A 15,561-nucleotide genomic window follows, 5' to 3' on the forward strand; every position below is an offset into this window, starting at 1 on the left:
TGTTGCTTGTTGGTGGGTTTGATGTGGACAGATGTGTGAAGCTGGCCATTGGACAGATGGAGGTCAACGTCAAGGAAAGTAGCAGGGGATTTGGAGTAGGACCAGGTGAATCTGATGGAACCAAAGGAGTTGAGGTAGGAGAGGAAATTCTGGAGTTCTTCTTCACTGTGATTCCAGATCATGAAGATATCAGTAAATCTGTACCAAACTTTGGGTTGTCAGGCCTGGGTAACCAAGAAGGCTTCCTCTAAGTGACCCATAAATAGGTTGCTGTATGAGGGGGCCATCCTGGTACCCATGGCTGTTCTCTTTAATTCTTGGTATGTCTGGCCTTCGAAAGTGAAGAAGTTGTGGGTCAGGATGAAGCTGGCTAAGGTAATGAGGAAAGAGGTTTTAGGTAGGATGGCAGGTGATCGGCGTGAAAGGAAGTACTCCATTGCATCGAGGCCCTGGACGTGCGGAATATTTATGCATAAGGAAGTGGCATCAATGGTTACAAGGATGGTTTCCGGGGGTAACAGATTGGGTAAGGATTCCAGGCATTCGAGAAAGTGGTTGGTGTCTTTGATGAAGGATGGGAGACTGCATGTAATGGGTTGAAGGTGTTGATCTATGTAGGCAGAGATAAGTTCTGTAGGGGCTTGGTAACCCGCTACAACGTCGTGGCTAGGATGATTGGGTTTGTGAATTTTAGGAAGTAGGTAGAAGGTAGGGGTGCGGGGTGTCGGTGGGGTCAGGAGGTTGATGGAGTCAGGTGAAAGGTTTTGTAGGGGACTTAAGGTTCTGAGGATTCCTTGAAGCTCTGCCTGGACACCAGGAATGGGATTACCTTGGCAAGCTTTGTATGTAGTGTTGTCTGAAAGCTGACGCAGTCCCTCAGCCACATACTCCCGACGATCAAGTACCACGGTCGTGGAACCCTTGTCCGCCGGAAGAATGACAATGGATCGTTCAGCCTTCAGATCACAGATAGCCTGGGCTTCAGCTCTCTATGATGTGTAGTGTCACCAGGTATGGCACTGGTTCATGATTCCATGTATAACGGTAGGTCCCCTTTCCCCGGTTGAATAAATGGCGTTAGGTAGATTAGGAACAAGTCACCAGAGTGGCATCCAATTGAAAGACTTGTACATGGCCTTTGAACTGCATAAAAAAAGCCCTTAAAACCAGTAAATGGAAAGCAGGAATCTGCTACAAGGCTCTGAATCTTTGTGAATAGATAGTTTATGATTTCTTTTTTGTAAAGCAACTCCATAAAAATCAAAATGATAAAGTTGGAGTACAGTTTCATGACACAGCTACAAACAAAAAACTGTATTGTAATTACTTCATTCTAATATACACTCCTGGAAATGGAAAAAAGCACACATTGACACCGGTGTGCCAGACCCACCATACTTGCTCCGGACACTGCGAGAGGGCTGTACAAGCAATGATCACACGCACGGCACAGCGGACACACCAGGAACCACGGTGTTGGCCGTTGAATGGCGCTAGCTGCGCAGCATTTGTGCACCGCCGCCGTCAGTGTAAGCCAGTTTGCCGTGGCATACGAAGCTCCATCGCAGTCTTTAACACTGGTAGCATGCCGCGACAGCGTGGACGTGAACCGTATGTGCAGTTGACGGACTTTGAACTTTGAGCGAGGGCGTATAGTGGGCATGCGGGAGGCCGGGTGGACGTACCGCCGAATTGCTCAACACGTGGGGCGTGAGGTCTCCACAGTACATTGATGTTGTCACCAGTGGTCGGCGGAAGGTGCACGTGCCTGTCGGCCTGGGACTGGACCGCAGCGACGCACGGATGCACGCCAAGACCGTAGGATCCTACGCAGTGCCGTAGGGGACCGCACCGCAACTTCCCAGCAAATTAGGGACACTGTTGCTCCTGGGGTATCGGCGAGGACCATTCGCAACCGTCTCCATGAAGCTGGGCTACGGTCCCGCACACCGTTAGGCCGTCTTCCGCTCACGCCCCAACATCGTGCAGCCCGCCTCCAGTGGTGTCGCGACAGGCGTGAATGGAGGGACGAATGGAGACGTGTCGTCTTCAGCGATGAGAGTCGCTTCTGCCTTGGTGCCAATGATGGTCGTATGCGTGTTTGGCGCCGTGCAGGTGAGCGCCACAATCAGGACTGCATACGACCGAGGCACACAGGGCCAACACCCGGCATCATGGTGTGGGGAGCGATCTCCTACACTGGCCGTACGCCACTGGTGATCGTCGAGGGGACACTGAATAGTGCACGGTACATCCAAACCGTCATCGAACCCATCGTTCTACCATTCCTAGACCGGCAAGGGAACTTGCTGTTCCAACAGGACAATGCACGTCCGCATGTATCCCGTGCCACCCAACGTGCTCTAGAAGGTGTAAGTCAACTACCCTGGCCAGCAAGATCTCCGGATCTGTCCCCCATTGAGCATGTTTGGGACTGGATGAAGCGTCGTCTCACGCGGTCTGCACGTCCAGCACGAACGCTGGTCCAACTGAGGCGCCAGGTGGAAATGGCATGGCAAGCCGTTCCACAGGACTACATCCAGCATCTCTACGATCGTCTCCATGGGAGAATAGCAGCCTGCATTGCTGCGAAAGGTGGATATACACTGTACTAGTGCCGACATTGTGCATGCTCTGTTGCCTGTGTCTATGTGCCTGTGGTTCTGTCGGTGTGATCATGTGATGTATCTGACCCCAGGAATGTGTCAATAAAGTTTCCCCTTCCTGGGACAGTGAATTCACGGTGTTCTTATTTCAATTTCCAGGAGTGCATTAAAAAAAATCTGTGACTTACCGAACAAGAAAATGCTGGTAGATAAACACAATAAAAAACACACAAACACACACACAAATTTCAAGCTTTCGCAACCCACGGTTGCTTCATCAGGAAAGAGGGAAGGAGAGGGAAAGACGAAAGGATGTGGGTTTTAAGGGAGAGGGTAAGGAGTCATTCCAATCCCGGGAGCGGAAAGACTTACCTTAGGGGGAAAAGGGACAGGTATACACTCGCTCACACACACATCCATCCGCACATATACAGACACAAGCAGACATATGTAAAGGCAGAGAGTTTGGGCCTGTCTATCTACCTACGCTTTCTCGTTTGGTAAGTCACAGAATTCTTTTTAAAATATATTTTTCCCATGTGGAATGTTTCTTTCTATTACTTCATTCTAAGTTACATATACTCAAAAATACCGGACATCTGCCTCTACTAAAGTTTGATATCACTTTGTTGAGCCCTTGCAAAGGGTATGTTGATTGTATAACACCCAATTCATGTTTCATAGCAGCCATCATCAAATAACTTGCCTATATATTTTATTGGTCCCATTCCTTGCCATGATTAAACATTTCACACTGGAAAGGAGTATCACAAGCCAGGCAGTGCCTTGGTTGCAGCCAAACGATTGCCCTTGTTTTTGCAGCTGTGTGGATCTTTGGATCATGATGTGTGTGACAGGCATGGTGAATTATCATTTTGTATCCATCAGAAGGTCAATGAGTTTACATTTTTAGTGTAATCAGTTACTGAGGCAAGGGTAACTGGTTGGATCTTAATGTACTATATGAACATACATTCTCAAGACATTGTTAAAATCTGTGTATATTATGTATTATGATGTTTGTTGCTGCTAAGTGTAAATAAACCATATTCAGACTTATTTCCATAAAGATTGAGAAATGTTCTTCAGAATGTAATCTTTCTTCTTTAATTAATCTTGTAATAGCTTTGTCACCCAGTTTATTCCATTTCATAAAATATTTTATCATGAATAAAAAATTATGTCTTTTTTATTAGATGTCATAAGTTTTTTTTACTACTTTCTGAATTGTACAGTTTTAGAAGTCTGTACTGGAGATTATGGTGAAGGACATGTTGAAAAACTTGTGCAAGCAATAGAAAATGGAAAATGTGAACGATGGCACAGAAGAATTGGCAGCTGTTCATCAAAATATGCAGGTAAGTTTATTTGCTCCAAACAAATCAGCATTTATCAAAAGTTTACAACAATCAAAAAAATTAAAACATTATTTAATTTCAGAGTCAATTGCAAATGGTTCTATAACTTCAGAATACTCTCATGGGACACCAGAAATAGGTCCATTGGTGGACACAACAAAGAAACCCAGACCTAAACTGTATGCTGCATCCTTCCCTGCACAGTTTCTCCACCTCATAAGAAGAACATTCCTCATTCACTTTCGTGATAGTGTAAGTATATCATAAAAGTGATTATCCAAAATATGTTCAACTAGTATACTAAAAATTAACTGCAAGCCCACACAGTGTAATTTTGCACAACTGGTGTTAAGCTTTTGGTAGCTTTGAAGTTGGTCAGTGATAGTTGTCTTCCAAATGTTTGAGGATCTGATGAATATATGACAAATGATGTACATCAATGTGAAATGTGTTTTATTCATCTCATAACATACACAATTTCAGAACATATGACTGATGTTCAGGAGACATATTGTCACACTTACAATAATACTTTGTGAAGAATTTACTTATTTAAAATTTGTCAAACTTACCCTATTTCCATTTAGTGTAACTATCACAAATTTTTATTCAATTTTAGGGATCCAGCTCAAAGTATCACTTTGTCCTTCATGAAATCTTCCCCAGAGTACTAGCACCATTCAATTAGAAAATTACACAACTTGCTTTTTAAAATATATTAAAAACCTTCATATTTTTATTGCATTGTGAATTTTCATGGCTATGTACTGAGGAATCTGAGCATGAAGTTTTAAGTGATGTGAGGTGAGCATAAAGTTTTATTTATGTCTTGTGTTGTGTGAGTGTTCAAAATGATTCTTTAAAAATAGATCAGCTCTGCAGTGTAGGAGAACAACCACCTCAAAGATGTATAAAGGGGGGACAGTTAATATTTTTAGGTCTTTAAATAATGGCCGGCATGATACCCTCGGACGTGCAGTGCACGTTTCGAATGATCCTTTTTTTGCAAATTTAAAATTCATGTAAAATTCCTGAGTTTCTCCAAAAAATTATGCCATATTGAATAACAGATTCAAAATAGCTATAGTATGCTATCTTCCTGGTGTCCATATCAGTGGCACAGGCTAAAATTTCATTGCAAATGCAAGGCTGTTCAATTTATTTGCTAGATATTCTATATTACAATTCCAACTCAAAGTTCTGTCTAAGTTTATTCTCAAGAATCTGACTGAGTCAAGTTCTTCTATTTTTTGATTGTTGTGAGTGATGCAGATTTCTTCAGCTTTTGACTGTTTGGTTTTAAAACTCATCATGTGGTTTTTTTTAATATTTGGTCTTAAGCCATTTGGATTGAACTATGTTTTCAACTTACTTAACATATTCATGATATTCTGTGGTGTATTGTCAGAATTTTCATTTTCAATTAGGGCAGAAGTATCATCTGCAAACTAGGTTAAATGAGTATTTATATTGAAGGGCAAGTCATTTACATAGAAACAGGAATAAAATTGGCCCGAGGATTGAGCCTTGAGGAACACCTTGTGACACAGTTTTCCACTCTGAGAAGTAATCTGCTCCATTTGATATGATTACTGCCCTTTGTTTCCTCAGCATGAGATATGATTCAAACCATTTCAAAGCAGTATCCATTTTTCCATACCAATTGAGTCTGAAAGCATCAGGGCATGGTTTACAGAGTCAAATACTTTTCTAAGATCACAGAATATTCCTGTGGCCTTAGCTTTCCTATCTGATAATGAAGTATTTTTCAATAAACACATTTATCGCATCTACTGCGATTTTGCCTTGCTGGAAGCCAAATTGGTTGTGTGAAATTATATCATTCTTGGAGATGAAGCTTTGTATTTGTAAAGCAGCAATTTTTTCAAATATTTTTGATATGACAGGAAGTATAGAAATGAGGTGATAATTTCCCAAATCATCTTTCGAACCTTTTTTAAACAATGGTTTTATTTCTGAGTATATCAAGATATCAGGGAAGTAACCTTCCTCAGAGGATCTGTTTATTATGAGAGATAGAGGATGAACTATTATGTTGTAAACTTTTTTAATTACTTTGGTGGGTATCCCATCCCAGCCTGCAGAGTTTTTGTCTTTTAAGGAGAGTATGACATTTTCAACAAATTTTGTTGAGACTGTGTTGAACTTTTTGTCTTTTAACCCAAAAGTATTTACTTTCTGTTCATAATTTGCTACATCTAAATCATATTTTGCTACATTTATGAAGTACTCATTGAAGCACTCAGATATTTGAGCTGGATTTACAACAGATTTTTCCTTAAATTTGATTTTTGAAATGGCTTGTTTGTGATTTCAGACACCTTATTCAGACTTAACTACTGCCCTTGTTTTATTTTTCTGCCCTAGAATGAATTTGTTATTTGCCTTTTGTTGTGAAGCTTTTACAACTTTTTTAAAAATAGTTTGTTGTTGTACTTCTGCTCATTGTGTAGGTTCCTTTTCCTCTCACTGGAAATTTTTATTTCTGGTGTGATCCATCTTATCTTAGTTGATGTTTTATTGCAATATGATCTTGGTGGGAAAGCTTCATTGAATACTTCAAGAAAAGTGTTTAAGAATGTACTAAAGTTTTCATTTGTTGAATCACCATCCCCAAAACACCACTTAACTTTACTTAGTTTCTCATAGAATATTTCAATATTAGTTTTACTGAAACTTATTATGAGGTAAGTTTTACTTGTGTTATGTTAATCAGTTGTTGGCAGTGAGACAAACAAGGCTGAGTGATCGGAAAGTCCTAAGTCTAGACAGAATTTATGTATATTATCAAAGTAGTAATTTGTTACAAAATTATCAATGCATGTTGCTGAGTAAATATTTTCCCTGGCGAACACCAAAAAAAAAAAAAAAAAAAAAAAAAATTTGTTTAAAACCAGGCTCTGCAATTGAATCAAAAATTTTTGTTGATTCTGTATTGTCATTTGCAGTGTTTATATTAAAATCTGCTGCTATGACATTTTTTTCTGCTTTTCTTTCTTTAGTTTATCTAGCAAGCACAGGAATTTAGAGAGGAATGGTCTGACTAAAGCCATTTCTGGAATTCTATAAATAGAAATAATTAACATATTAGTGTCTTTAAGCTCTACGTAACAGCTTTTGAATATACAATCTTCATTTAAACAACTAAAATCTGTTTTCACTTTATAGCTTGTAGAAGAGTCCAGGAGTATGCAGCAACCTCCATGTGATTTTTTCTCCCTGCAATACCTACTTGCAACATTGAAATTTTCAATTTTGTTAAAAATATTTATTGTATTAGAGATAAGCCAGTGTTCATTTAAACAAATAATTTTTATGTGTTTACATTCTGAGAGAAGAATTTGTAACTCAAGTTTGTAGCTTAGGCAGTTGGAAGATTTTGAATTTAAGCCATTTATATTCCAGTGCATCAAATAAGAATTTTTGCTCATTTCAGTGGTATTAAGCATACATTTTTGTAAACATTGTTCAGCAGTTTTCTTTTCAGCTGACAGACATTTTTCTTTTACATCCCCTCCAGTAAATATCAGTTTCCCTTAGTTTTAATGATTTTACAAACATCCATAAACATTTTGTTGAAGGTCATTGATCCTAGTCTGTTTAGATGCAGTCCATTCTTGGCTAGACATTCCTTGCCCAAAAACGTATTTGGGTTTATAAATATAGCACCTAGTCTGTCACAACACTCACTAATTCTGTAATTCATTCGATTGATAAAGTCACTCACCGACTTCCTGTTTATGGTTCCACTGATCGCTATCATGGAAGCAGGGTAAATTTTTCTGGCTGATCATATTATATTTTTTGATTTGTTTATAATTTCCTCTTCACTGTATCCTTGGAGGAAATTTGGATGAAAATGGCTTTATAATTTTTGTTCACTTCTTTTTTGATGTTTTCTCTTGAATTTATAATGTTTTTAAAATAGTTACTGAGCTGATGGGACATAATTCCTGGGCTGACTTCAACTTCCCAGGTTGGCACTATCGCATTTTTCAAATGGAATTACCAATTATTAGAAATTCATTTTCAGCTGCACTCTGCAGTAATTAATTTTTTGTCACCTTCTTTTTATCTATAAACAGTTATCCTTATCTGATGATCAGATTTGTCACAAGCAGTAGGATAAGCTTGTGAACTAAGCCAACTGTTATATTCATATACATTATATCATGCAGTTATCTGGTGATGTATTAAAAGATACTTTCACACTGTTTAGGTACAAAATGTGTATTTTGACAACTAAATCACTAAGAAGTTAACATTTTGATAGTTGGACATGAACTAACTGACTAAATAAATGTTTTCATTTTTGTGCTACTAGGTGCTGACTAATTCACGTAGACATTCTCATTTTAATTATTTAATGCAGACTGAATTATAACATGGTGCTACAGTGTCTAAACAGGGACTGATATTAATGAAATGATTGACATCTGCCAACTGACTGCATCTGCACATTACACACATTTATAGAGGCACTTAAGGTTAAAAATCAAAATTTGCTATTACATTTTAAATTTTGACATAGAGGATAGAGGACAGAAAGATATGGTTGGCAAAAGAGCAAATCCATTTAAATATGAGTTGTTGGGAAAAAAAAAAAGACATTGTGATATGAAAAATATTTCTATTTAGGTGGGAAATCTCAAAGCCTGCCAAAAAGTTTTGAGAAAGTAAAATTTCCCAAATTGAATAATTAACAAACTAGCAAGTTGTTCTAGTGAAAATAATTTTAGGAATCAATAAAATGTGTTTTACAAAACTAAACTTTTGAATTTAAGAAATAATCACTGTTTAAGATTGGAACTTTCTGTATCGTAAAAATTTTTACTCCAAATAACTTTTGAAATATGAAGTTTTGGAAAGAGTATAATGTTTGTTGAAAAGAAGAGAATAAGGGCTTTTAAGTGAACTATGCTATTTTAAAAACATAATGTAACTGGATGGATAAAAAAAATCTACTCACAAAACAGCAGCAGGAGAACACACTTACCAAGGTATTTAAATTTGCAAGCTTTTGGAACCAATAGCACCTTCTTGTGGCAGAAGGTTTGAAGGTGAAGGACGAGGGGTGATGAAAAGGACTGGTGAGACTTAGGAAATGGGGAGAGTTCGGAAAAGTCACCCAGAACACAGGGTCAGGGGACACTTACCAGACAGGATGATAAGGAAAGACTGTCCTTCTTGTCCCATCCAATAAGTCTCCCCTGACCTGAGCTTCTGGGTGACTTTTCCAAACTCTCCCCATTTTCTAAATTTCATATGTCATTTTTCTTCACCCCTCTTCCTTCCCCTTCAAGCCTGCTGCCAGAAGGAGTCACTGGCCCCAAAACTTTGCAAATTTAAATATCTTTATATGTGCATTCTCCTGCCACCACTTGGGTAGATTTTTTATCAATCTAGTTAAATTTTATAAGTAAACAGCTATTTCCCCCTTGAAAGTTTCACCACCACATGTTATGTGTGAATAGTAAATTATGAATATTCCTTTCAAAATATTTCCATAATCACTGAAAGTTCTATGATCCTCAATGCTCTGAAAACTGTTCCATGAATAACAAAATGAAATAAAACATGAATATTCCTGGAGGGTTACAAGACAATTGGTAGTTCCTGCAGTAGGCATAAAATTAGCTTTCACAGAGAGCAAAATCAGCAATGCACCTTTGTAGTTTCACTTGCTGCTTGCTGTATTTTGAGTGGACTTAGCTTTTTCAGGTCTGACGAAAACAGATGGCTTACTGAAGTCCTTATAAGAAGAAACTCCCTTTTTGAGTCCTGTAATTTATCCAAAATCAAAAGGAAGGATATCTGCATATCATCTGGTTTATTAGTTTCTTCAATGTCCGAACCAGATTCATCAAAGAATTTTTTTTGTTTTTCTTATTTTGTTTCTTTCCTGAACCTCACGTTGTTGAATTACAGCACTATTACAAAGGGATCCAAATTTTTTCTGTCCTAGGTTCTTGAAAATTTCATATCTCATTATCATTTCTTCCAAGATTCCTACTAAAGAACTGTATAAGTTCAGAACAGTGGCTACACCCATGTCTACTGATTCCAATTGCTGGGCTCCACTTAGTCCTTTCTTCCTGTCATTTTCTTCAGTGTTTATCAAAATATAACAAAGCAGCATTCGTGAATGACATGGTATGAATCACATTAGAAGCAACTTGCCATCTGATTTAATGAACTAAAGCAAATTGTATGCATTTGTCTGGATGGAAATCATACAGAGTGCATATACTACACTCTGATGTTATAGGTGCATATGAGATGTAAAAAAATTAACTGAAACACAATGAAAAGTTAATTCATCATACGACTCACATATGTTAAAAAATTCTGCTTGTAAAAGATGTCCAGAAATTTTCAAATGTACATTCTTTTGTTTATGAACAGAAAGAAATGTATGTGAGTATTTTTTGTTAAGAGTTTTTTAACAAAGTTAAGAATGCTGGTGTGGATGAACCTCATACCATTTTAACCACATTGTAACATAATTATTGACTGAAAATTAAACATGTAAGAATGCTTTCTCATAAGCTGTAAGAAGGAAAAACTAACATCACTGTATCAGACTATCTCATACCTGTGCTAATAGTATCAAGAATAAATGACACTAAGTAACATACTTTGGCATTTTTGTCAGCTAACATTCCTCAGTGAGAGGGAGATTTAAATTTTAGGAAGTTTTTGATGCCTGTGGTTTTTATACAGTTTTCTATAAATATTGACACCCCTAAAACCTGAAAACCTGCCACCTTGGACGGTTGCCCAGTTTGCCCCTCCCCCTTCCTAAATACAGCCCTGTGTGTATTACAGTGTCACTTACTATTATAAGGTCAGTCACTTTGGTACAAGGTTGTGCTCAGATTTTTATTTTCTGGTTTGATGGCAATTCAATGAGACATGACTGTTATAATGTTAGAAAAGAGTTTCTGAAAGCATGTAAATTTTTCATTATTATTGTTATTATTTTCATCATAATTTCACAACCTGTTCACTGAATGTTATTTTTTTTTGTATGTCCATTGTTGTGATTGATAGTCTTTGGGACTTTGGCCTTTCACTTACATAATACAATGAACTACCTGCAACTGTCATTTTTATATTATTTTATTATATTGTAACAAGTTTTGGTGACTTAGTACTCCACCTACAGGCCTCTATGCATAAACAGTAATGACAGCATCATCAACTTACCAACCATGCAAATACAAAGACAGAATAAGAATCAAGGACAATACTATAGAATTGAATTTACAGTAATCATTTGATAAAAATCAACAGATACATTCATTATCACATACGTGAAGTAGAATTGTATATATGTAGTATACCATAACAAACTGTTACATTCATCCTAGATTTTCAATTGCTTGGTGACAAATTTCTGCTCTGTATATTGTACAAATGTATTAATTATTAATAACATCAAACAATTCTCTATTGTTATTAATAACAGAATTAGCTAAATATTTCATGACTAAAAATTGGTCAGTTAGGTGGTGCACTAAACTGAAAAATCCTGGAATAATGTACCAGTCTACAAAAATAAGTGTAGAAAATGATAGAAGGATGAAATAAACTACAAAAGCTTCAGAAATAAGTAAACCAATGTAATATGCATCTGTGTGCAAGCAGTCCTTATGAAAGGATAGCATCAACAATATCTAAGTGTCAGTACAAGTAAAGCTATCAAAATGACAATATAAATATGAATAAAATAGAAAGAAACATTCCACATGGGAAAAATATATTAAAAACAAAGATTCCATGACTTAGCAAATGGGAAAGCACTGGTAGATAGACACAATAAAAAAACACACAAACACACACACAAAATTTCAAGCTTTCGCAAGCAATGGTTGCTTCGTCAGGAAAGGGGGAAGGAGAGGGAAAGACGAAAGGATGTGGGTTTTAAGGGAGTGGGTAAGGAGTCATTCCAATCCTAGGAGCAGAAAGACTTACCTTAGGGGGCAAAAAGGACAGGTATACACTCGCGCGCACACATACACACACATCCATCCATACATATACACATATCTGTATATGTGTGGATGGATATGTGTGGGTGTGTGTGTGCGCGAGTGTATACCTGTCCTTTTTTCTCCCTAAGGTAAGTCTTTCCGCTCCCGGGATTGGAATGATTCCTTACCCTCTCCCTTAAAACCCACATCCTTTCGTCTTTCGCTCTCCTTCCCTCTTTCCTGACGAAGCAACCGTTGGTTGCGAAAGCTTGAAATTTGGTGTGTGTGTTTGTGTGCTTTTTTATTGTGTCTATATACCAGCACTTTGCTGTTTGGTAAGTCATGGAATCTTTGTTTTTGACCATATAAATTTATCTACATGCCATGTCAAAGTTATAAAATGCTGAGCTGAAAACTGTATATGGCCATATTTATGTCATATGCATAAAATGAAATCCAAGAACGTGTCGAAAGACCAAATGTAGAAAACCATCAATGTCATACCATACACAGAATGTACAAAACCCAAGATAAAGTTCAAGATTAAAAACATATATCCATCCATGTGCAAGTTTACCTTGCAAAAGGACAGTAGCAACAAAATCTTAAGTGTCAATAGAAATAAAGCTATCAAAATGCTGATATAAATGTGTCTATATATCATGTCAAAGTTATAAAATGCTGAGATGCTGACATAATATGTTATTGACTGGTTTTTACCTGGGATACACAAGTTGTACAGAGGTGCATGTAAGGGATTGGCTTACACCATTACACCTTTTGTGATGTAACCCAGTAGTGTATGTTGGTTCCATACAGGTCTTCCATGTTTCTTTTATGACATAAGTATTATCTCCACATATCATGACTGTATTGTTGTTGGTTGCTTTGACTGGATAGGATTAGTGGATTACAGACACATTATTAGGTATTATACAATTTTTCATTGGTATCTAAGTTTTTGGTGCAACACTAGATACACATGGGGTTTTTCACCTTTAGCATTACTGAAAACGTTGAATACTGATGATTAAAAATATGTGTTTCAAGATATTACGTTTAAGTTCCACTTTATTATCATTGTTTAATTTGACATATTTGAGAAACAGATTCTGCTTATATGTTACCCTTAACATGTCCTTTGTCAAATGGAACAGACTTTTTAAAGTTAATGTTACACATTAAGTGGTTAACCCCTTGAGACTGACAGCTCATTATAGGGTAAAAAATTTAAAACAAAATAAATTGGCCCCTAACTGAGAAAAATTAGCATACCCTGCTCAGCATTTTTTAAGGCAGAACATTGTATTTTTATTCTGTGTTATGGCATCTTTTAGACGAAATTTGATTTTGAAATCTTTAATGGGTCCAAATCACTTAAAATTTTGATTTCAGGGAACTTTTCAAAAATAGATATCTGAGATCATATATCTTATGGATGTCAAAGGAATTGATTTTCTACCTATAAAATAGTTGTGTCTGAAGCTGGTACAGGTAATTCACAAACAGCACTTTCTCATCTTCTTCTGTGGTTCTGGGGTATCTGGTGGACGGGTTCTTCCTTAGAATCCTCATTGAACCTGACTTGAGGTTCTGATTCAGATTCTAATTCTACTTCAGGACATAGAATGTCTTTTTATTCCTCTTTGCAATAGGTTCTGATGTTTTTAAAAAGATACTCTTTTCATTGTCTTGTCATGCCTACTAGAATTACTGCAACAGGAAATGCAAAAGGTCCATTTTCTCTGGAAAACTTGCAGTACACAAACTCATTTCTGTCAATGTCTATTTTGCAATGTACACTTCCTTTGTCACTAACGATGAACTTAAAGTGGATATATTTAGGTATGTGAGGCACTTTGTGAGCATTACTATTCATGACAACTAGCCAGTCATATATACTCACAGCAACTTCCCCTTTATCATTTCTAGCAACAACAGCAGTGTTAACATGTGTTGTAGTTGTAGGTTTTCATTGCTACCATAATGTTAGCTGGCATCTTAGGGCTGCCAACTGCAAATTTTTAACATCTGGAGATATTTGTAACTCTTCTTCAAAAAGAACTACTTACCTTGTTTGGAATTATTGTATTTAGAAAACGGTGTCCTTTAATATAAAGCTACACTGAGCTCTTTAAAATGCCTATGAAATTTAGGAAATATGTTTTGTGAAGCATTGCATATGTAGCTGTGGGATTTACAAAAGGGGCCTCTTTTCTGCCCAGTGTTATTTCCCCATAATGACAAGAAATCTGTTTTCAAAAGACTGATATTTATTGCTTTTAATGATGTTATTGACACCTGTTGCATACAAACAACTTTCAAATTGATACAAGCATGCATAGAATGAAGTAATTTACTACAATATATAAAAAAAGAACAATGATGTTTTATAGAACATCAAATGTTTTTGCTTGTACTGAAAATTTTACTTTTCTGGCAAGAGGTTCCTTTTCAGTTTCCATCTCATATATGTTTTGATATAGGTGGTTTTCTACCTTTAGTCTGTTGACACATATTGGACACTCATTTTATGCTTTTGACATAAGTATGCTTCTCTATGGTTTGCACCTCAGTGTTTTAAAACTTTGACATGACACATAGATACATTTATATTGTTATTTCGATAGTGTTACCTATATTAACACTTACATTTTGTTGATACTGTCCTTCTGCAAGGTCAACTTGCACGTAGATGCATATATGTTTTTCATCCTGAACGTTATCTTGGGTTTTGAATATTCTGTTTATGGTATGACATAGGTGGTTCTCCATATTTGATCTTTTGACATGTACTTGGACATTCATTTTATGCATATGGCATGAATATGTCCATATATGGTTTTCACTTCAGCAATTTACAACATCGATGTGGCATGTAGATATGTTTGTACTGTCATTTTGATAGCTTTTATCTCTATTCTTCTTTTGCTTTCACCTTTGTCCTGCAGTTTTTGTAGTGTCGGTGTGGTTGCAATCAGACATGGCAAGCTTAGTTTGAAGGGGTGGCTGGATGCCCTTCCTGCCGCCACCCGTTACCCCCCCCCCCCCCCCCCCCCCCCCCCCCCCGCCCCCTGGGACGGAGTCAGTGTACCCCAGCTGTCTGTGTCTAGTGGAGTGTGTGGACGTGTTTCAAATGTCTGTGAGTCATGTAACTGAGGTGGAAGGTGGGGACCAGCCCAGTATTTACCTAGGGGGATGTGGAAAAATGCCTAAAAACCACATCCAAGCTGGCTGGCACACCGACCCTCGTCGTTAAGCCACCAGGCAGTTTCGGTCTGGGGCTGGCGCACCTAACCAAGTCCAGGAAGCAGCACATTAGCACTCTCGGCTAACCTGGCGGTTGTAGCTGTATCTCTATTGATACTTAGATATTGTTGTTGCTATCCTTTTACAAGGACTGCTTGCACATGGATGCATATTACTTTGGTTTACTTATTTCTCATGTTGTTGTTGTTGTTAATTTTATTCATCTATCATTTTCTAAACTTACTGTTGTAGACTGGTAGGTTACTTCAGAATTTTGAAGTTTAATGCATCATCTAACTGACCAGTTTTCAATCATGAAATATTTAGTTAATGATTTTATTAATAAATAGT

The 15,561-nt window shown here is 37.3% G+C and overlaps 1 protein-coding gene across 4 annotated transcripts in view; it reads left to right on the forward strand.

Moving 5' to 3' along the window:
* Positions 1-15,561, forward strand: part of LOC126092425 (ATP-binding cassette sub-family G member 1-like) — a 325,835-nt gene that overhangs the window by 283,814 nt on the left and 26,460 nt on the right. For all 4 annotated transcript variants that reach the window (XM_049908016.1, XM_049908018.1, XM_049908020.1 and 1 more), the window contains 2 exons: positions 3,842-3,964; positions 4,047-4,216. In XM_049908016.1, coding sequence (XP_049763973.1) covers positions 3,842-3,964; positions 4,047-4,216 — 293 coding nt within the window. The remainder of the gene's footprint in view (positions 1-3,841; positions 3,965-4,046; positions 4,217-15,561) is intronic.

Source organism: Schistocerca cancellata, chromosome 7 (assembly GCF_023864275.1).
Source record: "Schistocerca cancellata isolate TAMUIC-IGC-003103 chromosome 7, iqSchCanc2.1, whole genome shotgun sequence".
Lineage (NCBI taxonomy): Eukaryota > Metazoa > Arthropoda > Insecta > Orthoptera > Acrididae > Schistocerca > Schistocerca cancellata.